General features: G+C 46.6%; 7 protein-coding genes across 7 annotated transcripts in view; 2 read left to right on the top strand and 5 right to left on the bottom strand.

The window, feature by feature from the left end:
• The window catches only part of SERLADRAFT_417027 (uncharacterized protein), a gene marked incomplete at both ends in the record, with an annotated part of 2,384 nt that extends 1,515 nt beyond the window's left edge, over positions 1–869 (bottom strand). The window contains 3 exons of the mRNA XM_007321111.1: positions 46–439; positions 556–635; positions 758–869. Of these exons, the coding sequence (XP_007321173.1) occupies positions 46–439; positions 556–635; positions 758–869 (586 nt within the window). The remainder of the gene's footprint in view (positions 1–45; positions 440–555; positions 636–757) is intronic.
• Positions 870–1,508: 639 nt separating this feature from the next.
• Positions 1,509–5,796, bottom strand: TCO5 (BaeS type histidine kinase; the record flags this gene model as incomplete). Its single annotated transcript, XM_007321110.1, has 20 exons — positions 1,509–1,605; positions 1,656–1,707; positions 1,755–2,387; positions 2,441–2,617; positions 2,679–2,795; positions 2,847–2,882; positions 2,941–3,245; positions 3,303–3,442; positions 3,510–3,617; positions 3,675–3,714; positions 3,770–3,791; positions 3,844–3,942; positions 4,129–4,258; positions 4,308–4,343; positions 4,426–4,484; positions 4,515–4,615; positions 4,671–4,739; positions 4,880–4,986; positions 5,041–5,145; positions 5,200–5,796. The coding sequence occupies 20 exons, from the start codon at positions 5,794–5,796 to the stop codon at positions 1,509–1,511; spliced, it is 3,030 nt and encodes a 1,009-aa protein (XP_007321172.1).
• Positions 5,797–6,813: 1,017 nt separating this feature from the next.
• SERLADRAFT_451461 (uncharacterized protein) lies at positions 6,814–10,700 on the top strand (the record flags this gene model as incomplete). Its single annotated transcript, XM_007321109.1, has 16 exons — positions 6,814–6,862; positions 6,924–7,313; positions 7,365–7,488; positions 7,546–7,842; positions 7,905–7,933; positions 7,987–8,097; positions 8,140–8,235; positions 8,347–8,498; positions 8,551–8,717; positions 8,774–9,122; positions 9,185–9,320; positions 9,372–9,460; positions 9,510–9,716; positions 9,776–9,895; positions 9,954–10,094; positions 10,144–10,700. The coding sequence occupies 16 exons, from the start codon at positions 6,814–6,816 to the stop codon at positions 10,492–10,494; spliced, it is 2,808 nt and encodes a 935-aa protein (XP_007321171.1).
• Positions 10,655–14,678, bottom strand: SERLADRAFT_372069 (uncharacterized protein; the record flags this gene model as incomplete). Its single annotated transcript, XM_007321108.1, has 15 exons — positions 10,655–10,699; positions 10,755–10,837; positions 10,890–11,209; positions 11,266–11,399; positions 11,452–11,736; positions 11,787–11,920; positions 11,975–12,527; positions 12,582–12,702; positions 12,761–12,893; positions 12,990–13,255; positions 13,428–13,483; positions 13,529–13,704; positions 13,759–14,198; positions 14,251–14,327; positions 14,409–14,678. The coding sequence occupies 15 exons, from the start codon at positions 14,676–14,678 to the stop codon at positions 10,655–10,657; spliced, it is 3,093 nt and encodes a 1,030-aa protein (XP_007321170.1).
• A 2,898-nt stretch (positions 14,679–17,576) lies between these two features.
• On the bottom strand, positions 17,577–20,896 carry SERLADRAFT_357363 (uncharacterized protein; the record flags this gene model as incomplete). The annotated part of the gene is made up of 16 exons (XM_007321107.1): positions 17,577–18,376; positions 18,441–18,854; positions 18,928–19,055; positions 19,135–19,190; positions 19,243–19,284; positions 19,336–19,422; positions 19,482–19,554; positions 19,608–19,822; positions 19,891–19,947; positions 19,999–20,068; positions 20,123–20,272; positions 20,333–20,386; positions 20,445–20,480; positions 20,532–20,585; positions 20,644–20,707; positions 20,772–20,896. 16 exons carry the CDS (start codon positions 20,894–20,896, stop codon positions 18,184–18,186), a joined length of 1,818 nt encoding a protein of 605 aa, XP_007321169.1.
• Positions 20,897–20,945: 49 nt separating this feature from the next.
• SERLADRAFT_473733 (uncharacterized protein) lies at positions 20,946–21,345 on the bottom strand (the record flags this gene model as incomplete). The annotated part of the gene is made up of 2 exons (XM_007321106.1): positions 20,946–21,185; positions 21,267–21,345. The coding sequence occupies 2 exons, from the start codon at positions 21,309–21,311 to the stop codon at positions 21,006–21,008; spliced, it is 225 nt and encodes a 74-aa protein (XP_007321168.1).
• Positions 21,346–21,415: 70 nt separating this feature from the next.
• SERLADRAFT_473731 (uncharacterized protein) lies at positions 21,416–23,568 on the top strand (the record flags this gene model as incomplete). Its single annotated transcript, XM_007321105.1, has 4 exons — positions 21,416–21,879; positions 21,935–22,081; positions 22,141–22,521; positions 22,575–23,568. 2 exons carry the CDS (start codon positions 22,291–22,293, stop codon positions 23,472–23,474), a joined length of 1,131 nt encoding a protein of 376 aa, XP_007321167.1.
• Between the last annotated feature and the right edge of the window lie 3,644 nt (positions 23,569–27,212).

The following is a 27,212-nucleotide window of genomic DNA, read 5'->3' as shown; positions in this document are numbered from 1 at the left end:
TTCGCGCCGCTCTCTCGTCGTCGTCCACGCTCCCTTCCCCCTCACCAGCCCCACCAAGCACAGCCCCCGCGCCCACACCCACCTCACCGTCCTTATCGTCGCCTTCACCTTGCACCATATCGTCCTCTCCAGACGCAGCGCGAGCGACACCGTCGTCCCCGCCGCTGTCGACATCGTGATCGGTATCGCGTTCCTGTGAAGAAAGAGCAGCACCAGCAGCGCCAGTCAACTTCTGCCGCCAACTGATATCTTCCACACCCTGACTGATCTGCCGCACCTTGACTTCGTGCGGGGGGGAGACGCTCAGGGGAGGCGAGTGCGGGTGGGAGGGCGTCCTGGAGCGTTGTTGCGCATCGTCCTCCTCGACGGTCGTATCCAGCTGCACGCGGCCCTTCTTCGCAGGGGACATGCGGCTCTCCTTGCTCTCTGGCGCGTGCGGCTACAAAAAGGGTGTGTGGAGGGAAAGGGAAGGGGGAGGGGGGGAGGGAACACACGCCATGCGACTCGTTAGCTCTGCCGATCTCATGGTCATCATGGCGATGCAGGGGGACGCACCGAAGAAGCGGTGGCAGCTGCTCTGGGCGTAGCTGGCTCAAGAGACACCTCCCGCTCTCTCTTCCTCGACAACAGCTGGTCTGTTTAATTGTAGACACCCACGAACCCAGACAATAAGACAACATGAAATATGAAAAGAAAGAAAAAAGTACTCCATATGAGCGACCCGATCAGCTTTTGGCTATTGTTGGTGTTGACATACCTGAGCCCTCAGCCACGTCCTCAGCAGAGGGTGACGCCGACCGTGAGTGTTTGACGTCGATGGCAGTATTGAGGATGAGGTCCTCTCTGCTGTCTTCTTCTCGTTTTGCCATCGGTGATGTGGGGAATGTTATGGTCAGAATTCAAAGGAAAGTCGTCAGTACGGGGGGTACAAGGCAACACAAGTGCAATAATATGAAGGGCCACTGAGTCCGGCACTGCCTCGGCTCACTCCGGCCGCTTGTGCCCAGCTGGATCTTGTCTCACCCCCCCTTCCTTGGACTCGAACCAAAACGTTGCCAGAAAATAACAACAGCCTGAGGATCACTGCTGATCGAACAGAAAAACAGAACCATCAGTCCTGGATTACTACGTAAATTTCATCGTTTGAACAGCCTGACTCTTCCAGCAGGATGCAGCACAGATACCCCCCCCCCCCCATTGTCCTCAAGCGGCTCATCCAACCTCTGGGTACCGGGTCAAACTGGAAAAGCTGGGATGACATTCATTTGTCAGATAGCAGTGGGTACTGGGCAGTTCTGTACGTGTAAAGATAACAGCATGGTATCAGAGCGGGAAAAATGCGTCTACAAGATTGCAATCGGGAGATACAGGCGAGACGAGATTGCAAGAGGTACGGAACATAAATGCAAGAAAGCTAAACAACAACAACACAGCAGAGCATCACAAACCCAAAACATAGCAAAAAAAAGCACACACGTATACTGTAGCAATGTTCAATAAATGCAGAGTTATTCAGGACTGAAGGAAGGGTTTTGTCGCCGTCGTTCATCCGCAGTCGTAAGCATTTTTATGAGACTCGACTCAAACACGGGTTTTGTTAAGATGCTAGAAGGATATGTCAGAAGGTACAAAACACCGGGAACGACGCCACCCACTGGTCAACACCTGCATCAATATACGCTCTTTGGTCTTCAAGGAGCGCATTCCCTGTGGTATTGTCAGCTTCACTGTCCCCACCACGAAAGCTTACTTACCTGTAACGCCAACTACAAAGTCGTCTCTCTCCATCTCCCGAAGCTTCGATACTACCTCCAGACCAGACATAATCGGCATTTGGTTATCGAGGAAAACCACGTCATACTTGTAACTATCTTCATGACTACCATTCATGTTAATGACATGAGAACTTCCATTTTGTCCTTGCATTGAGATGCGTCCTATAATCATTTCCAGCGCAGTTTCTCCATTGTCCGCCGTCGACACCGTACACCCAAGGCGACTTAACATCCGTGACATGATCGTCCGTGTTAGCATGTCGTCATCTACGACCAAGGCAACCATGGGCGGGTCAAAGATCGCTACAAAGCCTTTCCTTGGGTTCGAGGTATCTGCGTTTGAAGGTGGCGACAGAGTCCCGACTGTGTAAGAGGCACTCAGTAGGGGATCGGGCATGCTATCTTCCTCGACAGCAGTCGAGGTGCTCCCCATAGGAGAAGTTTCTTGCAGAAGAATCATCCTGGAATTTGTTTCAGTGGTAGAAAAGGCGGGTGCATCGGCTATACGGGATCCATACTGAGCGCCAGAAGAAAGGTCACCAATCGTTCGTGTCGGAACGGCTGCTTCTGACTCGTCTTGCATGTTTTCCAAATTCAGTTCCACGAGTCCTCCTTTGACACATTCAGCATGTTTCCTCCATATAGTAGCAGGAATGGAGGCATACTTTGGTCCATCAACGTCTGTAAGGCAGACGAAGTGGGAGTACCCATGTACATGCGTTGAGGTCTCCTAGTCGCAAGCAGATCCGCAGACAAAGGACCAGTGAGCTCCACTGTTGGTTTCCCGTTTAACATAGTCTCCGTCTCGGGTGGAGCCACTACCTTGACGCCCACACCCAATGCTGTGTCAATATGTACAAGTCAGCGCACAAAAGTGGTAATGGCTATTTGCGATGTACTCACGAAGCTCAACCCAGAACGTGGACCCTCGCCCTAGCTTTGATCGGACTCCCAGGCGGCCACCGCTGAGCTTGACAATCTGACGCACAAGGGCCAATCCCAATCCAGTACCCTTTCCACCTGTGATGCTTCCATGTAAGCCCTCGTGAGGCGGATATATAAGCTACTGACCCTGCTGTCTTCCTTGCTCTGTTTGATTAAAAGCAGCTAATGAATGGATGAGGATCGCGCTCTTCAGCTTCTTAAATTCGAAAGAAGGACGTACAAAACAGTTTTCCCTGTGTCATCTCCCTGGGCGGGATCCCACCTCCTGTATCTGATACCTCGATTCGTACTACGATTCGCTTGAGTTGGGGTAACTTCGTCGGTGAACTCGCGCGACCTTTCTCTTTCAGTGAATTGGGCGATGGAAGAACCTCATCGTGAATAGACGCAACAGCTACTTCTTCGATTATATCATTCTCCTGGCCCTCTTGTGCCGCCTCTGTAGTATCAGGCTGGTGACTGGGAAACACCAGCCGCGTAGAACAAGTTACTCGGCCTCCAGCTGGCGTGAACTTGCATGCATTACTGAACACAATCGTTAATCATGATGGGCCAAGTCCAGGAATCAACGTCAAAACAGACCTTGCAAGATTGTTTATTATTTGCCTCAGCCGTATCGCATCCCCGAGCACCACTCCATCCTCGTCCGGATTCTCATTAATGAGTCGATCAAATTCTACCGGATCTTCACTCGCGGCTTCGTATGCAGCATGTCGCGCAACCTGGGTTTTTTTGAGTTTAACATCGTCAAAATCACGGAATAATTGGTTCTATGTTAAATTCACGAACCAAATCAATGTTTTCGTCCAAAGCAGTGACGAGCTCCAGGTTGCGGGCGTCGGTTGCCATGCGCAGTGGTATAAAGAGGGAGCGGATGACGGAGTGAAAGGCGTAAGGCTTTGATGGAATCGCACTGAGAAAACAATCGAGCCAATACACAACCAGAGAATTCACCTTTGATAGAATCTCAAATCGACCGCTATCCATACGGTTACTAGTGAAATGTCAATATCAACGTCAATATCAAGACTAGACTAGACTAGACCCACAAGTCTAACATATCATTAAGTACTGTATCAGAATCGTCAATGAAACCGTCTTCTCTGAAATTGGGGTAGCCAACCTTTGGACATCATGACCAGACTGCCTTCCAAGGCCATGAATTCCAGCTCCTGAGCTTTACATACGGCACCCGAGGCTTCCATATTCTGCACCGCCAAAACTGTGCAACACTTAATTAATTTGATCACATATAAGACCGATCAACACTCACGAGCTGTATTCAATGGCACACGGACCTGTCAATTCCCCCTATCAGTAAACGGAAGTAAGGTCGCGTGCAGCAAAAAACTACCTCGTGAAATACATAGCTGTATAGTGACATGTTTCAATAAATACATGATCGAACTATGGAATTGGACGTACGAAGTAAGGCGCCTTTTGGAATCTGCCGCTTTCCGTTCGTTGATTTGTGCTTTCTGGGTAGCTTTGAACTGGAGCTTGAGTTGTTCTCGCAAGATAAACAGGCGACGTTCAGACTACACGACAACCTCAGTCACAAAAAGCGTCGAGGTGCGTCTCACTTACGTTTTCGTTCATGTAGTGAACAAAAAGCAAAAAAATCTCGTAAAGCAAGAAATTCAATAGATCTTGATAGGTAGGATATCAATAAGAAGAGCTAGAAAAGTATGAGATAAAAACTCACTTCTGAAAAAGATGCCATTATATGGGAGGACCATGGCGCTCGAACTACAATCGTTTTCACTGTTGGCCAATCATTCATGATGATAATACACGGCACGTACAAAATGAAGAAAGCGAGCGAACCACATAGCGCTGCCAATCTCGTCAGTTTTAGCCCAAACAAAGCAATAGTCTGCAATGCTGTAGTGTAGCTGGCAAAGGGTGATCAGTGCTCTGAGGCCCACTCGTTAGGAGATATGGATATACTAGAATATCGTCAAGAAGTTTTTTGTTCCACAGGAGAACGTAAAATTGCCATAGAATCCACAAAGGTACCTGATCACAAGCTCTTTAGACAAGCCTTACTAGAGTAGTTGAGAGAGTAAACCCGCACATTGAAAGTATTTCATAAAACGGCCTGCATAAGAGCGCAGAGTTAAAAATGTATACGATTACGCCGAAGAAATGTCACGCACCAGCTGAATATAGACACAATCAGAAACAGTTGAAAACGGATAGGATAATCCCGTGGGATATCAAACATCACTAATGGTAGCAAAGGCAGGCATAAAACTGGTGCAATCTACGGGGAAAAGTTTAAAAACCTCTACAGGAGAGGATCGAGAGTGTCGCTTACACCGAAGAAAAATATCTTGTCCAGTAAAACGAGTGGAGTAGGTATTGAGGCAGCACCAAGGATCCAGTTTACTATGAAGTAACTGGAAGACCAAAACCCTAATGACTTGGAACGTATTACTGGATAAGTGAACGCATTTAATATACGACACGTAATTACCTTGCGGATAAACCAATGTTCCCGACGGTAGCGTGTTTCTGTCCTCTCGTCGTGAAAACGAACGACGAAGAACTTGGATATGGCAGGCCAGATAAACCATCGCAAGAAAACGAGCATGCGTCGAAAAAGGCGACGATCGTCAGGGATTGAATGACTTTCATGACCAATGCTCGTGCCTGTCCCAACTGGAATATGGCTATCTCCTGACTTTTCTGGCGTCGGCTCGTCAGACTGGTCGAGTGAGCTCTTCATATCTTCAGACCAGTCGCGGTCCACAACGATTTCGTCGAGTTCATCGCTATCATCACCGCCTTGAGTCCGCTGGCGCGGTTGGCTGCTATCCAAGCTGCTATCCAAAACCAAAGAGGAAGTAGAAGGGGAATCTGTGCCCACACGCTTTTTGAAACGTGCCCAGTGAACTTTGAGACCATCAATGCGAGCTATTTTCCGCTTTTTCTTGCGACCAGCGACAGCGCTCTGTGTGATGGGAATAGGGAGTTCGAGTAAACCGTCGGGAGATGCCATGGGGGTAAAATTTGAAGAGTCAGCTTTGCTTTCTTTTACTGGAGAAGAAGAATAACTATGCTTTGCAGGCATCACACACGTCGGTAAGCTGGGTGTCTAATAGGAGCAAGGATTCATGAATGCGAAGCAAAGGAAGGAAGCGCAGTAGCCAACAGTGCAATTCCTCGAAGGCGTAAAGAAACAGTCATAAAGATTTCCAATCTGGGCCGTTATGCAAGGAGCGGGAGTCCAAGCCGGCCAGGTACGACCTTGCAGGATATGTTGCAGAGAAAACACGAGGCCAGACTTGCATTGACCTACGCAGTATCATTTATTTTAGAGCTTGAATGCATGTAGATATGTGCATATGTGCATGAATCTCGCTGGAGTGAGCCAGTGTGATCGTCTTGTTCTCAGGTAATAGATTAAGTAATCTGCAATATTGACCGCTTTTGAAAGTCCGGTCAGCACTGCAACGTTATTACGGAACTTTGGTGAGCATCACTGCGATGGCATAACCCAGAATGCAGTACTTAGCACCTGTCCACCCGGCGAGCAGAACATATTGTTCCCCGTGTAAATGAGAGCACACCCATGCGCTCTGATGTATTTGAGCCAGTATGTGGTCACGCGGCCCACTGGCACCCGTGGACGAAAGCTATGAGTCTCATCGACAAATCAGGAAATAACCATCCAAGAAAACTGCATTTGGACCCTCAATATCACTGACAAAGATTTGTGTTGTTTGATATGTAGATCATACACAGTTTCATGAGGGAGATAGCATCAAAGCCCCAGCCGCCGCGGCTGTAGACTAGATTCTCAGGAAATAGAAATATAGTCTCATCGTCTTCGCCAACAAGAACACAATTATTTGTTGCCTTCCCTCCGCTGTGTGGTCGGAGTTTCATTCTGTCGCCGCAGGATTGATTCTGCCTTGTATATCACACTCGTCTCACTGGCGCTCTCTGTCCTCGACTCCCTCTTGACCTGGCTCAGCTCACAAGTTTCACAGAGTAAAAAAAAAGGACCCCCTTTCCACAAGGCTGATTTTATTTTAACTTTGTCTTGAATTTATAACTTTCGAACTCGGCTTCTCTTTGGTGAGCCATGGCAGTACAGATATCGCTCAGGAATGGCGAACGAGTCAAAATCAATGGTAAAAATATTCATTCTCTCCCTCTCTCTCCCTCATTCCCCCATTTACTTATTTTTTGAAGATCATGTCTATTGTTCCCCAAGTTGGTCTGTGCGAGACGGCACCCCTTACTCGGTGGCGCGTATCATGGAGTTCTTGCCACCAGAAGGAACCCTGAAAGGCAAGGGGAAAGGCAAAGAAAATTATACTCGTGTTCGCCTCGCCTGGTACTATCGCCCTAGCGATGTCAGCGACCGTCCAGTGGCTGATTCTCGACTTTTACTCGCCGCCATATACTCTGAAGTATGCGACATCAACCAACTACGATCAAAATGCCACGTCATCCATAGGGACAAAATTTCTGATCTAGCTGGTTGGAAAAAACGCCCAGATCGCTTTTATTTCACTCGTCTTTTTGATCCTTATATTAAGAAGGAGTACGAAGTTATTCAGTCATCTGACGTCAGAAATTGTGCGTGTCCCCTTAGTTTTCGCTTGTTTTGCAATTTATCCTTCAATTCAGTACCGGAGAATATCAGACAAGTTCTCATTCAGAGATACGAATATGTAGTTGCAGAGAAGGATGTTGTGCCTGATCTCACAGACTCTTTGCGACTCTGTCAAACCTGCAGCGAATGGTGCCCAAAGTAAGTCGACGCACTGAAAAAGTAGTCAATTAATGAGTGATTATTGATGGTCTCTAGCCCTGAAACTGTTCGATGTGATAGATGCAAGAAGTTCTTCCACATGGGCTGTGTTCAGCCCCCGCTTCTTGCAAAGCCTTCGCGCGGTTATGGTTGGACTTGCGCGCCTTGTTCGAAGAAGCACGAAGAAGAAGTGGATAGCCACGAGGTCCGCCACCCAACACCAGTCACCAAACCCAAGTCCAATGCACCTGCTCCTAGAGGACGAGGAAGGCCACGCAAAGACCGCACCCTTGCCGAAAAGGAGGAAAACCTTGAAATCAAACATTTCAAACTGTGGCCATTCCGGTATTTTGGGTAAGCTTTTTAATCAAAATTTTCAAACCCTCCCTGGGATTTAATACCAACGTTTTTGGAAGCCAATATACTGTTGCCGAGGACACGCTTGGTAAGTCAAACCTGTCGTTTTGTAGACCAAATTCACGTGGCTTCCCCCATCAGATCCTGACGATCTTATCTTTCCTCGGGCGGCTACCCGAGTTGGACCGAAGTTTCAAGTTAATATCCCATCTCCTCCTACGTCAGATGTAGTGAAACCACCACCAACAACAGGTAAACTCACCTGACTTTATATCTGAGATATGGACTAATCAGAAACGCAAAATCCAGATCCTGACGAGAGGGGAGGCGATAGCACCATCGAGGTGCTCAGCCTAGTGAACTCCATGACACGCGAAGAAGGTGCGCATTGTCAGTCATGTTGTTTACGTAATCGTTCACACATCCTTCCCAAAAATAGTGACAGAACGTGAGTACATTCACTGGTATTTTGAAGGATCCTTGTTGAGCCTGTTTATGCAGTGGAAGAATGGAAGTCAGCATTAACGAGGAGGCGAGAACTACTGTCAAGCGTGGACTGGCTGACAGAAGTCATCCGACGATTCTCACAAGCATATTCAGCTAATCGCGGTTGGTCTACTGTTGACATGAGTTCACCCATGCGGTCAGAGAAAGTGAGCAACGAGACAACAACTCTCTATGTCACTGATCATCCATTTTCAATAGTGGAAAAAATCAGAGACAAGATATACCGACCGAGAGTGGACTGCTGAAGAAGTTGCAGCATTTGAGGATGGGATACTCACGAATGGAGCTGAATTGCGTGCTGTTCGTGAAGAAATTGGCACTCGTCCTATGCCAGAGGTCGTCCGTTTCTATGGGCACTGGAAAAAGTACTTGGCTATCTCGCTCCCTTCTCACGTGTATCTAACCCTGTTTCTCCTAATAGCCTTAAGCTCGGTGAAGAGAATGTTCGCATCAAAGCAGCTGGCACTCCCAATGGAGACGACGCCTCTCATTCATCTCGAGCAACTCCAATATCTGATGACGAGGGATCCATTGTCCGGAATCCTCCAAAGGCCAACAGCATATGTGGAGCTTGTAGGACTCGAGAATCTGATATCTGGTGGAAAGCTCCAAAGGGTCTCGCTACAGACATTCTCTGCGACAACTGTGGAACCAATTGGAGAAAATACGCTGATTTGAATGTCAGACCTGTCCGTGAGGACGTGTTATCTTCCGCAAAGTCAAAACGAGAAGGAACACCACTGAACGGGCCAACCGCAAAACGCACAAAGGTAAATAAGAATAAGTTGAAAATGTGTTATATTCCGCTCACTAGAATATGCTTGATTGCCAGACCTCTACAATATCAACACAATCTCCTCCCCCAAATACCGCCGCTGCCCCCCAATTACGTTGTCTTGCGTGTCAGAAGAATGGGCCAGTGGGCAAGGTCTTGAAATGTCAAGGTTGTCATTTCCGAGTGCATGCAGGTGGGTGGACATCCGTATTATTCAGGAGGATATCTGCTTAGCGTACTATAGGCGCCTGTGGTGTCGCTATTGACAAAAACACAGTTGACTCTTGGACATGTGATTTATGTCAAAATGCAAAAACACTGGAAGCATCCCTAGTATGTCCTTTAACCCCCACCATCTTGTCTTGCTAAATCTTTTTGTTAGAATACCCAATGCGTCTTATGTCCGCGGCGGAAAGCGTCGAAGAAACCTGCGGCAGACTCGTTCATGCGCGCCTGCAAACCCACTGAGGGTCAAGGCTGGGTCCATGTCTTATGCTCAGTCTTCACACCCGAAGTTACGTTCACGGATGTTTCTCGCCTTCGGTTGGTGGAAGGCATAAGTACAATCCCGCGACAACGATGGTCAACGGTAATTTGCATCGCTTTCTTGGGGGATCATCTCATTTTCATTCGTGTGCCTTCTTTTAGAAATGTACGTTATGCGGCGAAATCAGTGGTGCTGTTCTTCGGTGCAGTGATTGCGTGAGGGAGTTTCATGCATCTTGCGCTTGGAAAGCTGGTCACAAGTTCGGCTTTGAGATACAACCTGTAAGTTTGCTACGCTCAAAATCCGAGCAATGAGCTGATTACTCACCATCGTATACAGGTGAGGAATCACCGTCGAGATGTCGTAATAACGACGTTCAAAGGTGATACTGGTGCCATGGCTCCTGTGGTATGTTGTCGGGAGCATGAAAACTCCAAGCGTCATCTCTACGATATTTGTGAGACGAATGAGATGGGGGAGGTGAACTATCTACCACATTCTTCTGACCTAACACTGACACCACAAGCAGTCGGCACTGCAATTGTACTGTCAAACATATAAGCAAGCCCCTGTTTCTCAAGCACATGGACTGCTACGTAAAGCTCGTCGTCTCGATCAGATTCTCAACATTCGAAGTGATTCACTCACTTCTTCTGGCGATCCATCCGACCGTGAATGCCTTCGCTGTCACACACAATATTCACCTTGCTTTTATCCTTCAGTGCCAGGACTTTCAAATGATTGGATATGTCACAGGTGTCACTTTGACACTAAACCCGCTATACCTGAATTAATGTTACCCGCCATATCCAGATCTCCAGTAGAAATGGATAAGGCATTTACGTCGGACGATTGGAGTCCTCCAACATGGGCGACATAAAGCTTCATGTCCACATTATTAGCATTACAATCTGTATGATATCCGGATAACGAATGGATGCAAGTACGAAAATACAAATGATAGCAGAAGATAACGGCAGATTGGAACGGCAGTGAGTTATCCAAATAAGCAACTGTTAAGTGTTAAATAGAAAGCTTCATCACGATTGGACTCTCTTGTAATATAAGACATAAGCGGGGCGTCCCTGTATATATGGTTAGCGAATGTTCATTAGTGGTGTGGATGAAGGGTTTACTCACCACGACTTGCTTGGCATCCGTTGGTGTGACACGACTGTCATCACAATACACCCAGCCTCCACGAGAGGCGATAAAAGCAGTATCTGCAACAGTTGGTTTAGTCAAGTAAGTATTATGCAAATCAGTATCACTCACAATGACCGCCACTCAGTGTTCCGAAATGGTTTGTGACACCATAAAGGTCATATTTGTAGGGAGGTGTTTGCATTCTGGGGTCTTCTGTAGACAAATTTGCACCGTTCATATTGCCTTTATCCATACCAGGCGGGAGTGGGGGAGGCATGTAATTGGTAAGATCGAGCGTACGTAAAGGAAAGTCGACAACAGTTTCGATCTTGTCGGTGAATGGGCCTTTGAATGAAAATCGTTTGAGATGGATTAAAAGAATTGGTGGGAGACGAGACAAGGAAAGTCTTTTGGTGGCTTTGCGAAGAGCTTTACAGTTCGGACAATGCCTAGAAATACAATGCCTGTCAACACTGTACACACATAGGAGGACAGGCACACGTACCAGGCATCGGTGTTCTCCAGGATTTCCTCTTTTACGAAGGCATCCAAACACGATTGCAGGCTCACTTTCGACGACCCTCTAACGATTGGTATGGGTAAGGTGAGATACATAAATGTGTTATAAGTGGTAGATGTCTTGATACATCGTGTCAATAAATATATCACTGCAGCGAAGAGTTAACTTTACCTTATGACATGTAAGGCACTCCATTCGATTTCGAAATTGTCCCTGGAAGTAATCCACGACGAGGCTATCGTTTCGCATGCGATATAAATTCCATTCTTGCTGGCTCGCGATCTGCTGTGGTAGCTTTTCTAGCTCGGCCTCTCGTTCCGGTGTCACCTCATAGTGCGGCTTTTGTAAGACTCTGTTCAAGTCCTCGTGTAGACCGTCGAGGAGGAAGCTCAGGAACTCTTGCGAATCGTGTTGTTCCGATCCGCTGAATTGTGGCGCGTGGCTGCATATTGATCGCTATGCCATATATTAGTAGAAAGACCTACACCCAACGTATAAAAACTCACTCGAAAAGCATTAGGAGTGAGGTGAGGTAGTTCGGAGTGCGCCATTTCGTATAAAATGTTAGAAAAGGCAAGTGCTAAATTACCCTTGGTGCCAAGAGGGTTTAGCATATTCACTGCATTTTTCCACCTACCATCTAGAAGCACAGTTAGCTGATTAGACTTACTGCAGATTATGGAAGCTAGCATACCAGTAAAAAACCGGGCAAAAGGGACAGTGGCGCTTAGGCACTGAATGGTCGAATTCATGTAACACGTATTGCCGAGGTTTTTGAGGCCAGAAGTAACGATCTGCACATCGGACCAATAGGTCACAGGATACTCAGATTGGATGGTCGGCGGTTTGGGACCCGCCTTAGATTGAGGTACTGAAACCGAATATGAATGCGCGTGCATCAGCCTTGGCCGACTATCCTGCCTTTCTGAAGCGGGAGACGCAGCAGGTGGAGGTGGTCTGAGAATATTATGCAAAGGAAGGTCTGGATAATCTATAGAAGGGCGATGGCCAAGCGCAGCAAGCGGACTGTGAGGAATATCCATGTACTCGCTTCGACGGCGAGATAAGGGGGAAGGGTTGATGGACGCTTGAGGTGGAAGCGATACAAAGCTAAGAGGAGCTGGAGAAGAGGAGAAGGAAGAAGAGCTAGACGTAGTTGATGACATTGTCCGGGAAAATTGGGGATATTGTATAGATGATGTACCATTGGCCATAGATTGTGGTAATATGGAGGGAGAATTAGTTGACTGCAATAGATCATGTTAGTACTTTGAGTGGAGGACAACGAGAGACAGAATCACGTTGTCAGAATTATTGGGGTACGATATAGAAGCAGAATTCGGCCGATTCAATGCATGCCTGCGAACTAGACTTGTAGTGTTATCGCTAATGCCATTTGCAGCATGACTTTGCGGTGTTAGACTGACGTTTCAATGATCAGGCATATTACGCAATCAAAGTGGGGACATCATATACTCACCGAGGAGAGCTAGTTGCTACACCTGGAAGCCGAGAGCGTTCGTTAGGTTCAGACAAGGTCGGCTTTTCTGTCCCGTTCATGGGAATTTGGGAAGCAGAAGTCCATAAGCGCGGGGTTTCGGTAGACGATGGTGCTGTAGACGTTGACGACGACAAAGACGGTGCGATAGGAGGTGAGGACCCTAGATGGTTTTCTAGACCATTGGCAGGTTTATGTGCATAAGGTACACCTCTGACGACTTCGTCACTTCCAACTTCCCTTTTCCACGCTTGCAGTCCTCCTACCAATAGCATCGGTGTGTTTCTGAGAATTTTTCGGAAAGCCTTTTCATAAATAACTCGAACCAGTGACGATAGTGGCCCATGCGCTTCATCGTATAATTCTGATGATTCATCATACATGGCTACCAAATCGAACTTATCACGGTTGACGAAGAGCACCCGTTCGTTGCTTGGAGCAACATGAAGAGAATCCTCCAAGGACGAGCCGTCGATACTACGACCGGGAATAAATTATGGGAGCTGTAGATCGATCAAAGAGCTCTCACCTTGCCCGCGTCAAAACGAACGGTTCGATGCAAACGACAGCACCTGTCTTCACGTGTTCTTTCTGGAATTCCTCGCGGGTACGCACATCGATGAGTAATACCGTCGTGGTAGGGTTACACATATACTCATACAATGCCTTCGGAAGTATTACATTAGAGACAGGTATCGACGGTTTCTCAGGAAGTGGAGAAGGTGGCGGTATGGCGGGAGATCTGGGCACCAGTGGAGACGACGAAAGCCCAAGAGCAGAGGCCTTCGAGGTGATGACTGGAGACCTAGCTGGCGATGCTGGTCGACTGATGAAGTGATTAGTAATGGGTGTAATTGGAGTACTGGAAGGCCTTGGGCCGGGATCTATCGAAAGTACTGGGAAGGGTTTAACTGCAGTTGGCTGTGCTGGGTCCACACGCAAACTATTCGATATGGATGACAGGTGGCTCGAAACGCTGCTCCCAGTGGCATTCGGCACTGACGGAAAAGAAAGGCCGTTCATTTCGTCCAACTCACTGATCGAAGGAAATGTATGCGCAAACTCTGACAAACTGATATGAGATAATCGAGGCGATGAGGAATCTGAGGACGTTGGCGATGGGGGACCGAGACTGGACAATGGGACCGTTGCATGAGGGGAAGGTACAGCTGAGGCAGGAGCCGAAGGAGGTATCAGGCTAGTCAATGGAGGGGGAGGCGATGTGATTTGCGCAGAGAAGCGGCTACGTGTGGCATCCGGAGACAATGGTGTAACAGGTGGATTGGGTAATTCTCGAGAGAGACGTTTAGATTCTTTAGAGGTACTGACGGCCAAACCAGCATCCTGCAAAGACCGCAAGCGATCAGCAATAGTCGTTCCCATTTTCCTGTTCGGTCCTTCTACAGTGTTCGAGGTATCACTGATATGAATCGTCAGTGAAATCAATGACGTTGATATGCCCTTAAACTCACGTTCCTGCAGCCTTCCCAAGGTCCAACAACCTCGATTCCAGGTGAGCGACACGGTTTTGGAGATCCCTTCCATCACGCTATGAATCCGTTAGAAATTGGATTTTGCTGAAGTAAAATGCATGTACCTGTTGAAAATCGAGCATTTCTTTAATAAGGACACCCTTCCTGCCAGGTTGTTCCTCTGCTCGGAACTCCGAGCTATCCATAAGCATCGACAATAAGCTTATAGCCTTTGTGAGAGCACCGAGAGCGCCTTTGAGGTCTTGGCTGGTTTCACATCTATGGGCTACCTGAGTCTGAAAGCGAGCTGCTCGAATGAGCGATATGGCAGAGGCACCTCTGGCTGTTTTCTGTGCATGCTCTTTAGCCTTATCCTTAATCTCGGCGACGGACATATTATCAGTAATAGCTGAAGACCCATTGAGCATAGCTGCTTCCAGCGGAGGCTGATTGCGACGGATGTTGGAGGAATACGGCAAGTTCTCACTGGCACTCGATGACGATAATCCGAAACCTCCCAGGCCTGGCGATGGTGGAAGTACGGCAACCCCAGGCATGTAAATAACAGAGAAAGAGAAATAAAGAAGAGGCTAAAGGTGAGAAACGATATCCAAGACTGAGTGGAGTTTTTGCAGGGAAAGCGGGATAACAACAAATATGATCGCACAATGTGTTTCGACTTCGGGGGCAGAAACGCAAATTACATAATGGGCTGCGCGGTCACTCACGGCCGTGACGCACAGTACGCCACACCGTTACTAACGTCCACGTGACTGGGTCGCGTCTGTTCAACCACGAGCCAGCGGAACTGCAGTCTTACAGCTTTCTTATACCCCTTTCCTTTTGTTTTTTTTTATAGGATACCATGGCAGTGACGCCGCGCAAGCTGGTGCACTGGGCAAACGACATCTCATTGTCTGAGTTCGGCTCTCCCTTTTCAGAGACATCATCCACAGATTCTTTGGTTTCTACCTCAAGCTTGCAATACATCAACTCACAGCTCGTCGCCCATGGATTCACCACCTCTCCAGGTCTCAACTTTGACGCACTGTCAAACAGTGATTCAGAACGCGTCGCTAAATGTCTACTATCCATGTTGAGTCAGAGAGTGGTGAGTAATGTGCCTTCTATGTCGAATACGCCTTTACAAATAATTAATTTCAGGAAGACATGTCCAGAGCAGAAGACCTCTCGACAAAACTTCGTACGCTGTCCTACGATCATGAACGGACTATGTCAATGTACCGCACCTCCACGGAAAAAGCCGCCAATGCGGAACGCGAAATGAACGTTTACAAGTCAAAGCTAGCGTGAGTTTCCGGTCTGGAAACAACTCTTATCAACATTCATATCAATCATTTGCCTTCAGCGCTACAACTCGCTCTTTACAGTCTACTGAGAATGCCCATAAACACACCACTGCCGAACTGCAACGCACTCGTGCCTCTCTTCAAGCCCTTCGCGCCACCCATCAAAGTGAGATCAAGAAAAGGGAGAAGGAAAATGAACGGATGCTAGAGAGATGGTCCAAAATCTCTGATGCACAGACTAAAGTATCCGCGATCTCTAGTGGTCTCTCCATACGGGGAGCAAACGCGGAGGTCGTTACGGGATCTGAGCTGCTTGGCAAGGGTAAGGGTTATCTTGAAGTTGCACTTGAGCAGGCCGAGGCTGCGCGCAGTCAATTTGGAGACGAGAACCATAAGCTTCGTCGACTGATATTAACCGTTGTCAACGAGATGCAGGCCTTGTTGCACCTGGCTCGTAGCTTCACCTTTGAAAACGAGGAAGAAGTAAGTAATGACATGTTGATAGATCATTGACCACGACTGAAATATCATGTAGCCTACGCCACTGACCCTCACTTCGCTGTTTCCTCTGTCTCCTACAGATGCTACCAGCGATAAGCTGTCCTTTTTACTGGGTTCTTTGCACGATTCTCTCTCCGCTATATCATTGCATATTCTTGAACGCAAACCATCAAAGTCAACATCTGAAGTTGCTGCGAAATCATCCGATTCTGATTCCAACGCAGAAGTTGAGCGATTACAGCGTGTAGTTGACACTCTGCGCACCGAAATCGGTGAGACTGCATTTATACTGTGTATTACAGTAGCTCAAAGGCGCTCCAGAGGAAGCTAGGCAACAACATGATCATCATGTTTCGGAGACCCATGCTCTGCTAGATCAATTCGCAGAGCGAGAGGGTTCAGCAGAAAGAAATCTAGCTGACATAAGTGTCGATCTAATGACAGCCCCCGCAAAAGATGACGAGCGAGACAGACTGGAGAGCATTAAGAAGCAACTTGACACGGAGAGAGAAAAGTTCACTGAAGCTGCTATCAAACTCGGGAAGGAGAAGGCTGCACTAGAAGTACTTTCTACAATCTACTTCTTCTGCTTTTATTCGACGATGCTAACAATATTTTCATAGACTGAGCGTATTAAATTCCTAGACGAGAAGCGCTCATGGCAAGTAGAGATGATGCTCGCTGAACTACCACCCACTCCAGCACCAGCTTTGTCCTCCATCCCACCACCTGTTCCTGCAGCTGTCGCAGCAACTCGTAAATCTCCTCGTAAATCGCCACGTAAATCACCAGTCAAACCCACTGTCGTTGGAAAGGCCGGAAGTGGTCGAAAAACCCGTGTCTCGCGCCGGTCATCAATATTTTCGATTCCATCTCCTAGTAAGGTCGAGCTCGCATACGAAACAGAAGTTATCCCTTCACCTATATTCCTCCCAAATAACAATGCCCTGACAAGGTCTATCTTACCGACCTCCTTTGTCCTCCCACCGCCTTCGCCACGAACATCGCTCCCACCACACAAACCTCTACTCGTCCCTTCCACCGTCCCCCCCGCGCCATCTCAGCTATCTTCTCAACATTCCACCGATTCCGACTACAGCACGAGCGGCTCCACGCTGTCGTCCGGGTCTACTTCATCTCAAAATGAACCAATACCCGTGCCAACCATTGTCGAACCAGCGCCCAAAGTGCCACAAAGCGCAGCACCGCACCCGCACACTCCACCTGCTGCCACGCGCCGCCCTTTTCCTATGGCCAAACCCATGGTAGCGCATATGATTCACGCCTATTCACCCGTGAAACCAAGTCCACTGAGCAGGATCCTCATGCTCGCTAATTCACCTGATAGCCCCGAGTCAGGCTCATTGGGTGTACTGACTGAAGAATCAGAGGACATCGAACTCTCGCCTACCCCTGGAGTTCAGAGTCTGGCTGCAGAACTGGGTGTTGAGGAAGCGCCACTACGGGAGATGAAATCAGAACCCAATGTTGCATCTATACCAAGTGTTATACCAGACGTGCTGGAGAGAGGTGCGGCGAAGGGTAAAGATCCTCAGCCCACGGCCAAGAGATTTACAACAAAAGAGAAAGGCAAGGGCAAAGCTGAGCCCACTGTAGCACCTGTTAACGGTACAAAACCTCGCATCAATGGAACCGGCGAGAAAGAAAACCGAGATAAGCCTAGCCGGACCAAAACGTCTTCAGGGTTGGTGAGCTCCTCTGGTATCACCAAGGTGAAACCTGGTGTGGAAACCAGGGCAGCCAAGCTACCTACAAAGTCCATCGGTGGCAGTTCGAGAATGGCAGTCAAGCTACCGCCTAGGAAAGGAGGTGCACGGCGAGTTCCCATCGGTAGTGCTGAAGCTGCTCCTTTACCAGGTTGGAAAGGTTGAGTGCAAGTTGATGGACGTGATCCTCAATCATATGTTTAGTCTCGAGAAACGACAAACACATGTTCTCTACTTGTGCGCTTTATGCTAGTATGTTTTATGACAATTCCTAGTTGTTTGAACGGTATAGTACATGATGGACAAAAATGACAAAAATAATGGATAAAATACATCAGTCATAACTCATAATAGGTACGTGCGCAGTACAATCTGATATGCTGATTACACAAATGTCATGCAGTGGGAGATTTCATGAACGATGCAAAGTAGCCATTTACGTCTTCAAAAGAATGAGAGGGTGCGATCATACCGACGTAGCCATCAGGGCGAACCACCACGAGTGTCACACAGGTGGGGTCAATACCAAACCTAAGATAGGCATGACCTCCCTTGCTTCCTGTCACATCCGTATCGTCGACAAAAACTCTGGAAAGATCCAACAGAAGGTGTCAGTAGAAGTAGAAGCCGGAAATCAAACTGTAACGCTTACTTGGACCAATGTGACCTGAGCAGCGCTGGCAAACACAAAAAGTTCACATCATCTTTCTTCCCCGCGGTAATCGTCAAGATCTCAAACATAGATGAAATATTCCCATCTGTGGGATATCTCTTCAAGAAGCTCTTCGTTTTCTCCATCTCCTCGGCAAGTAAAAATGCTCTCGCCAGTTGAGCAGGGTCGGTAACACTGCCTGTGAACACTAGCACCTTGAATCGCGAGTCTGCGGGCAACAGATCTTGCACTTCGAAAGGTCGTGCATCTGCTGCTCGAACGATGATGTGTGGAGGCATCCGTTGTCCGATGGTGAGGTTACTAGCACATTGCTGATGGGCAGTGTTAACAATGGCTGATGGAGTATAGTGCACCCCTATGCCACTAGTGAAACCACCAAATGTCTGGAAAGCCCTATAATAATAGATACAGGTTAGTATCGGATTATGTTTCGAGATAGATGTGGGGTGTGAACTCAGAAACTAACCTCAGGAACTGCTCGTGCGTAACCCCACTTTGGTTATCTCTCGTCCGCGGTTTACCCGAAAATAGAGCTGAGAACTCTTTATCAAAGTTGATCAAGTCCTGTGCGTATTTCCGGCGCTCGGATTCGTACTGCAGGATTTTGAGAAGTTGTGCGATTAGAAAGAGTGACAAGGCAGCCCGGAGCGGGCGATGCGATTGATATACGCACCGTCTTCAGTAGTGACATGTCTGCCCAACCCCTCAATACCTGCGTGAGTTTCCAAGCTGCACACCTGTCCTTGAGTACGTCATTTATAGTGCGAAATGTCAAATTTACCAAGGTTGTGGGTGTCATTCATACTGGCGTTCATACCCTGACCTACGAAAGATGAGTTACTCTAATTAGCTGTCAATTGAATAATAATCTAACCTGCTTTGGGGGAGTGTGTATGACAGGCGTCACCAGCAATAAAAACTCTGTCCTTCACAGAAAATTTCGACGCTACGCGTTGTCCAACTATCATACCCATAGCCATCAGAGTCCGACAAGAAAAAAAGAGTCAATGTACCACTCACTGATGTAGATCGTCCACCAATCGATTTCCGATGGAGTATCCATCCTGTAAGGATAAAACGTCTTCCTCGCAACCTTGATGAACGCTCCCGTCAGACCACAGAAGACAGGAACTGAAAGATTCTTACTTCGAGCAATTTCTCTGGATTCATCCTACTTTTATCTATCCTTCCAGTCGCGGGGTCTACAACATCTTTATCAGACAATTGTATGTATAAGCGAACTTTGTCTCCTTCGCGAGGAATGATCATGCAAGAGCCATTCACAGAATGGATGGCGGTCCTATTGCGAATGTCGGGAAAGTCTGTTATTGGAATCATGTCGACAACACCCCAAATGTAGTCTGCAATTCGACGCAAGCGCAGAATCAGCAAGTCAAGTTTTACAATGCCAGACCAAGATAGCATTCACCAGTTTGTTCCCCTTCCATGGATATTTGAAGAGATTTTCGGACCCATGAATGAGCACCTACGATGTGTTTGGTTAGTATGTTTATAAGGTAAAGAAATTACTACGCACCATCTGCTCCAACCACAAACTTAGCTTGTACCGTTTCTGCAGTGTCCGTGTCAAGATGTTGCAATGTTATCTTGTGTCATCAATCAAATTGGTGCATCATAAGCTGGAGAAGATGATATCATACTTTGACAGGGTAAGACGACGGGTCCAGCAATTCTTCTTCACTTGCCGATAACTGAAGGCGACTTGGGACGATGGGACGGTGAACTTCCATTCCCGATGAACTCATAGAATCCAGGAAGATGGCTTCGATGGCCCCTTGGTGAAGCGTAACCTATATAGTTGGTTCATACTTGCGCATATAATGAGGTATCATAGCTCTCTGAGCAAATACCTCATGAGAATATCTGGCGGTCGGTGCAGTCACATCAGGCGTGCGTCCAGTACACTGCCAAAGTATTCAATTAAAACGCATATGAGACGCGTCAATCATAGAAGATACCAACCTCGATGCCACCTTTAGGATTAGGGTTATAAAAGGCCTGTATCGGGAGGTGAGCTTGTGTTATATTGCGCTACACTGGCTGACTTACGGCCATGTGCATCTGGTTGCCCTCTCGAAGGAGACGCTCCGCAAGGCCGTAACTCTATTTCACCCTCAGTACATCGAAGATGCCGTCAAAGATCAAGCTATCACTACTGTACCTGGAGTACCTCGATGGTCCTTGGTTGAATTCCGTCAGCTTGACCTGCAGCAACTCTCGCTGGTCTATATGAAACATTGGAGTGATTGAGTATGCGACCGTCGTGTCCAGCTGGCGCTTTGAGCGCACCTTTTATCGACAAGTCTCACATTCACGCCAGCTTTCACCAGGGCATTGGCACACATAAGGCCAGCGGGTCCGGCACCAACGACTAGTACATCGACGCGACTTGGTTCTGCTATGGGGACAGGCATGAGGGGCGGAGATAGCAGTAGAAGGGGGGAAGAATGGTGAGACGAAGGGGGAGTCAGAAAGCTCTTTATAGTTGTGCCCTACTATATGCGCAAAAAAAACAGGTCACGATTACTGTAATTTCGTGTCCAACGCCGAGACCCGTCCGTGTACTGAATAACTAAAGCATGATGTCAAGCTGTCATTTGACTGATTTCCCGGCGGTTTCCAAATAATAATGAAAATGAGACCTTGACCTCCGTTCTTTCTACAGGGTACTACGCTTCCCGGGCCCCTAGACGGGCTTCCATGCTAGAAGCAACCGCACCATGAATCATGTCTACAACTATGAGAAGAAACACCGAGATATAGTGTTTTTGACCTCAGTCGTACCTTGTTCCCTGAATGGAGGACAGACGGCACAGTACTAACAGTCATGGCTATGGTCTCGCCAAGGAGTACATTTCCAAGCGCCACTACATAGCCGGATCTTCTGTCACGTCGACGCCATAGTTTGTCACCATCAAATTCCAGCTCAGCTCGCGCAACGGTCCAGGATGTTCATAAACATTCAGTCGACGGGAACATCGCCTACTAAAATGGCATTTACTGCTACTCATCATAGACGCTTTTGTACTTCAGGTATACACGCTAGCCTCGCGTCAACCTTAAAAAGGTCTTGCAAGTTACATGGGCATCGAGAAATTTGTCAGTGCTGTAATAATGGGCCACGCTGGTCGGAATGAGGAAATAGAATCCCATCGACACCACCGCATCAGAAAGATAAGCAGGATTTTGACAACTTTCAAAAATGATCCATCTCATGACCGTTCTTATGTAAATAGGCAGCTTGAGGAAGTGATTTTGCACTCTGAGCAGCATTGCGGGCAATTTCGGATTTCTTATCGATAGTCTTGAAATTAATCCGGCCCTCGTGGGATCTCGTGCGACTGGCGATCCATCTTCGAACAAGGTGGCCTCATCATAGTAGACCGCATTACTGAAAGTGCGCTCGCCACGACATCTAGGGTGATATATACCGACGTGCTCGGTACTTAAAGGCTTACCTTTTCATAGGACACGGACTGGGTATATGGGTCAGATTGTCTTCCGTACTGATTCAATCCTGTCAGCTCAGCTGATAGGTGAGTGCTGATGATGATCAGCCAAAAGTTTAAATATACTGTTACTGGACAAATGTTGATAAGGTAGGGGAATTGCTTGCGAAGGCAACCTCGCTATTCTAAGGCATTTCACCTCTTTCCAGTACTAGGGATGTCCGGGGGCCTTGTTATCGATACGATTGCGATATTCGTTTCGGTACCGTTATACAGACAGTCGTTAATGAGTCAAAGGAAAACCAGGATAAATCAAAAGACGAATCTGCTTGAATTTCAGAACCTCAAAAGTGAATACTATGTCAAATACTCTAGACTTGTCAACAGCAGAAGCAGTTTCTCGTTATCTCGAGGGTTCAGAATCCTTCGCTTCTCATCTTGTTACGCCATTGTCTGGGGGTTTCTGCAACTTCACATATCGGATACACCTTCGCAAACCATATGAGAATCGCCCAACTCTTGTTCTAAAGTATACATCTGAATATATTGCGTCTTCTGCAACAAAAATACCGTTGCCTACTGTTCGTCAGGTACGCCCTCAGAGAAATATGATTTAAGTAGCTTTGCTCACCAATGTGAATAGGTATTCGAGGCTGAGGGACTGAAGCTAGCAATGAAGCTGCAGCCTGCAGATTCCATTGTCAGTCCACCACAAGTTCACTACTTCGACGAAGTTTCGCACGTCATTATCATGGAAGATTGCGGTGAAGACAGCATTACGCTTAAACAGTTAATGATCAACGAAACGCTGCCGAGAACACTGGCAGATGAGATAGGAGCAGCGCTAGGAGAGTTTTTGGGTCGCATTCATGATGGAAATAAAAGCCCAAACTTCGACCTTGGACTCCTCAAAGACTATCAGTTAGGGAAGGCGATTTCTGGGAGTCTGACTTACGGATGCTTGATTTCTACCATCACTGGCAAAGACAACTTATCTGCACTGTCAGACCCGGTCTTGCCAATTCCTCAGGAGAAACTGGACATCATATCGGACCTGGCCCCCACGAAGATAGATGCTATTAACAATGCCAGCGAGATATTCACTCAAGGCGATTTCTGGCCTGGAAATATCATGGTTTCGCTCGATCGTGATGCTGCAATCCCTCGCTTAAAGCGAATGTATATATTGGATTGGGAGGTAGCAAAAGCAGGGCTTCCCGGTATGGACGTGGGACAGATGTGTGCTGAACTGTATCTCCTTCAGCGATGCTACGCACACAGCGCAGAGCCCGCAGCATGGGTTTTGAAGTCGTTCCTGGAAGTTTACCGTCGCAGATGTGCTGTGGACGTTACCACTGCGCAAACTGCCATTGTACACGTCGGAGCTCATCTTGTGGCTTGGACACCACGTATTGCGTGGGGGAATAAAGAAAAGACGAGGGAGCTGGTAGAAGAAGGTATTGAATTGTTGGTCGCAGGGTCCAAAAGTGATGAGGCATGGCTCGGAACATCGTTGATAAGACCTTTGTTACTTGTAGACTAGATTGTATGAGAAACCTTTTTGGTCAAAATATGGCAAAAGGGACTCTCATAACTTTCAGCTGAAAATCTAACAAAACAGATTATTAGTATGCGTAAATCCTCCAAGTGAGCTTCAGCTACGTTCCTGATAAGGCTATTGTTTGGCTTTCGGCTGAAAGCCCCCGGTCACTGCAACTCACAATGTACAATGTCGACTAAATCTAGATTGATGATGACATTGTTTTATGCTATGAAAAAGTAAGGAAACTAAGCCTGTCTCTCATGACATGACCCTCTGGGGCAGATATGGACTCTGTGGCCACTGCTGAGAGAGATGGCAGAAGGAGCAGATAAAAGGGTATACCAGATGCCTTATGGTGCAATACAAGACATAGTAATGTCAAACAAGTAATTCATAGAAGGTCCACAAAAATCACAGCATAATTGCAAAATGGAAACCTGGGTCCTATATATGATTCCAGGAATAACATGGCCCTCCAGGGTAGACCTAGACCTGGCTTTATCCAATTCACACACATTGTCCTTGATTTGTGAAAGTAGAAAATTTGAACAGGTTCTGGCCTCCATGACAGCTCCCTATCCATTCATCCCTTCACCACCATGTGTCAGAACCATGACTTTTGGTATACAAGGTCCAGCCCATGGCTCTGCCACTGGTGCAATGTTTTTGCTATATGATAAATAATAACAATAAAACTGTTAAGTGATCAAAATGTTAAGTCAGTGAACTTGTGCTGTTTGTAAAGTATGTTAAGTCTTTGAATCCTATGATGTATGTTTGACTTGCTGTTCTGTTGTTGAATCCTCTTATAAGCCTGCCCTAAACTTGTGCACAGTATACTGAATTCAAGCAGATGATCCATTAAATCTTTACAAACATCAACATATATTGGAACATAAAAAGTCTGCGGTATTACATTGATAAATTGATGAGAAATAAAAAAAAAGAGACTCAAAAAATGGTAAAGGATGATAATATGATCTGATAACAAAACACTTTAGTGAAAAGGGTGAGAATCGGGGAAAAATCTACTTGCCAGTCACGGATAAAGCCAGTCAGAATTTTGGGATACACCACATTGATGGTACATCTGCCATTTGAACCATGCGGAAATAGCATTTTGATTCTCTCTCCTGAAGTGCAGTGAGACAATACAACATAAAGTTGTCCGTGTGAAAACACTGGAACACATAAATCCAGCCCAACCTGTGTCACTGATTGCCCTTGAGATTTGTTGATGGTCATGGCAAAGGCTGACAAAACCGGATAAACCCGGTCTCTGCCAAAGCAGCCATTGTTCTCCATGGAGCATAGCCACCACTCCATGGAGTAACCATTGTTCTCCTAGGAGTCATTATACTGTAGCGAGTAGCACCTCCGACTATAAGTAGTAGGGGGTTTAGTATAGGAATACCTCAGTCGTTTCTATAGCCTCTCGGGCAGCGGCTGAGGTATGTTACATTACATTTATTAGAGATCACCTTAAACTAACATCTATTGTAGTTTCACTTAGGTAAATACTAAAGTCGTTTCTATAGCCTCTCGGGCAGCGGCTGAGTTTCACTTAGTTTTATTAAAGGCAACACAGGCAGGGAACTGACAATGTGATAGCTTGACGGGCAATTCTTCCAATGAAGGTTCCAATGTAAGGCATGGAATAAAAGCTATCTTTCCTGCATGTTTTCCTCCCAAGACACGGCACTTCAATACTGTTGTCTTCATCTCTATCAAAATCACATGTGTTCTATTACAGAGTCCATTTAGGGTATCAATATTACAGAGGAGCATACGCAAACATCCAGCTTTAAGTTTGAGGTGCGCTTCAGGAAGGCCAGATACTTGCAAGGAGCTCAAGAATTCCACAGGACAATTATCTAGCAAGGGAAAATAATGTTGGAGTAAACAAGCGGAACAAAATGTCTGAGATGTTGGACCAGACAGGACAATTATCTAGCGAGGGGAAATAATGTTGGAGTAAACAAGCGGAACAAGATGTCTGAGATGTTGGACCAGCTTTACTAGTACCTCCCTTTTTATTCTTTGTTCTTATTATTTCTATTGTTTCTGTACTTACAAGAACAAGAAAGATCTAGTGAACTACAATAGCCATGTCCGGCTTTCAAGCTGAGACATTCCCTTGTAGTTTACTAGGACTTTCTTGCTCTTGTAAGTACAGAAACAATAGAAATAATAAGAACAAAGAATACAAAGAGAGGTAAAGCTGGCTTCAAAGCAGGGCATGGCTATTGTTTCATTATGCTTTGGCCATAACAAAAGTAGATAAAAGACTTGTTTTCTCATTGGTACACACTTCAGAAACTCTACAGTTATCCAAATTATACTCTGTCACAAATCATATGTGAGAAGTGTATCATAAGGTCTAAACTACAGAGTCCATGAGGAATGTGAGAATGTGCGGAGGAAATGTATGGTGGACTAGAAGTCCGGTGCAGGAGTATCAGAGTGGGTATCCAGAGTACCATGTGGGGGTGGGGTACAGGGCTATGCCGAGTGGCAGAGCATGAGAAGCATAATTCCAAGGGTACCAAAGATTTGGGAGTTTGGACTTGAGGATCTCTGACCTTTTGGAATTCCAGAAACCATAGCTTGTGGCATGGATGTAACACCATGGAGCACTGTCCCAGTTTTAGACAGAATTTGTAAAATTTTGCCATATATACTTGTGTGGGACATTATGGCAACATCAATCATTTCTGATATTGAATAACATCGCCCTCCAGCACTCCTGGCCCGTGGCGGAAGTTATACCATCATTTGTATATATCATATGAATGTGGTACAAAGGCTTGAGGTGCGAGACATTTGGAATAATGATGATTTTTAAATTACAAGTTTTGTAGTAATGCACACCATACAACTCAAAGTAGGCATGGTTATCGTCATTGGTTCAATCAAAAAACCGACCAAGGATTTCTACAGGACCTCGCCAACACCCCTCCCCAAAATGCAACACGACACCCAGATTGTCAAAGGGGCACTGCAAGACGAATGGTTTGATTGTGTTGGTTATGTGTTCTCGAGACAACTCATTTTCATTCAAGTTCATTGGTGTTAATTGGAAGCAAGGGAAGTATGGGGTGTTGAGAGGCACATACTGTTCCTGCACAAAAAGATGTGTGTCTGTGGTACTATGCCTGTGGCAGTTCAATGAAAAGAGATGGCGCTCACGTGCCAAGCGCGGATGGTCGGTACGAATCACCAGGGCCAAAAGTAGTGTCGATAGCTGGTTCTGAGACTGTTGCAATTGACGTACCAGTACCTACTTACACTTCACTTTTTGTACTTTTACTTTTACTTTTTCCAAGTTACATGACCAGTCATGTGACCATTTACTTTACTTTACTTTACATTTTCGGACCTTTCATAAGTCACATGACCAATCATGTGACACATCACCTGACTAGTGTCTAGGCTCACTATGCACCATGGGCATGAAAGGGTTCCAGCCAAGCCGGGAGAGGTATGATTCGTACACAAACAGCATAATTTCAGCCACCTGGCTGGGATACTTCAAATATTATAAATATATACTTTGTGATAGATTAACTAAAATTTTACCAATATTTTGAGAAATAGCTGTGAGGGTTTGTGCCCAGTTTGAGGCTGACATGTTGCTGGTTCTTTATAAACTAAAATTTTACCAATATTTTGAGAAATAGCTAGGATGGTTTGTGCCTGACACATTGCTAGTTCTTGAAAAGTCAGCAGCTCAGCCAA

This window comes from Serpula lacrymans, assembly GCF_000218685.1.
Source record: "Serpula lacrymans var. lacrymans S7.9 unplaced genomic scaffold SERLAscaffold_10, whole genome shotgun sequence".
In the NCBI taxonomy this organism is placed as follows: domain Eukaryota; kingdom Fungi; phylum Basidiomycota; class Agaricomycetes; order Boletales; family Serpulaceae; genus Serpula; species Serpula lacrymans.
This window is presented reverse-complemented; position numbering and strand designations above follow the sequence as displayed.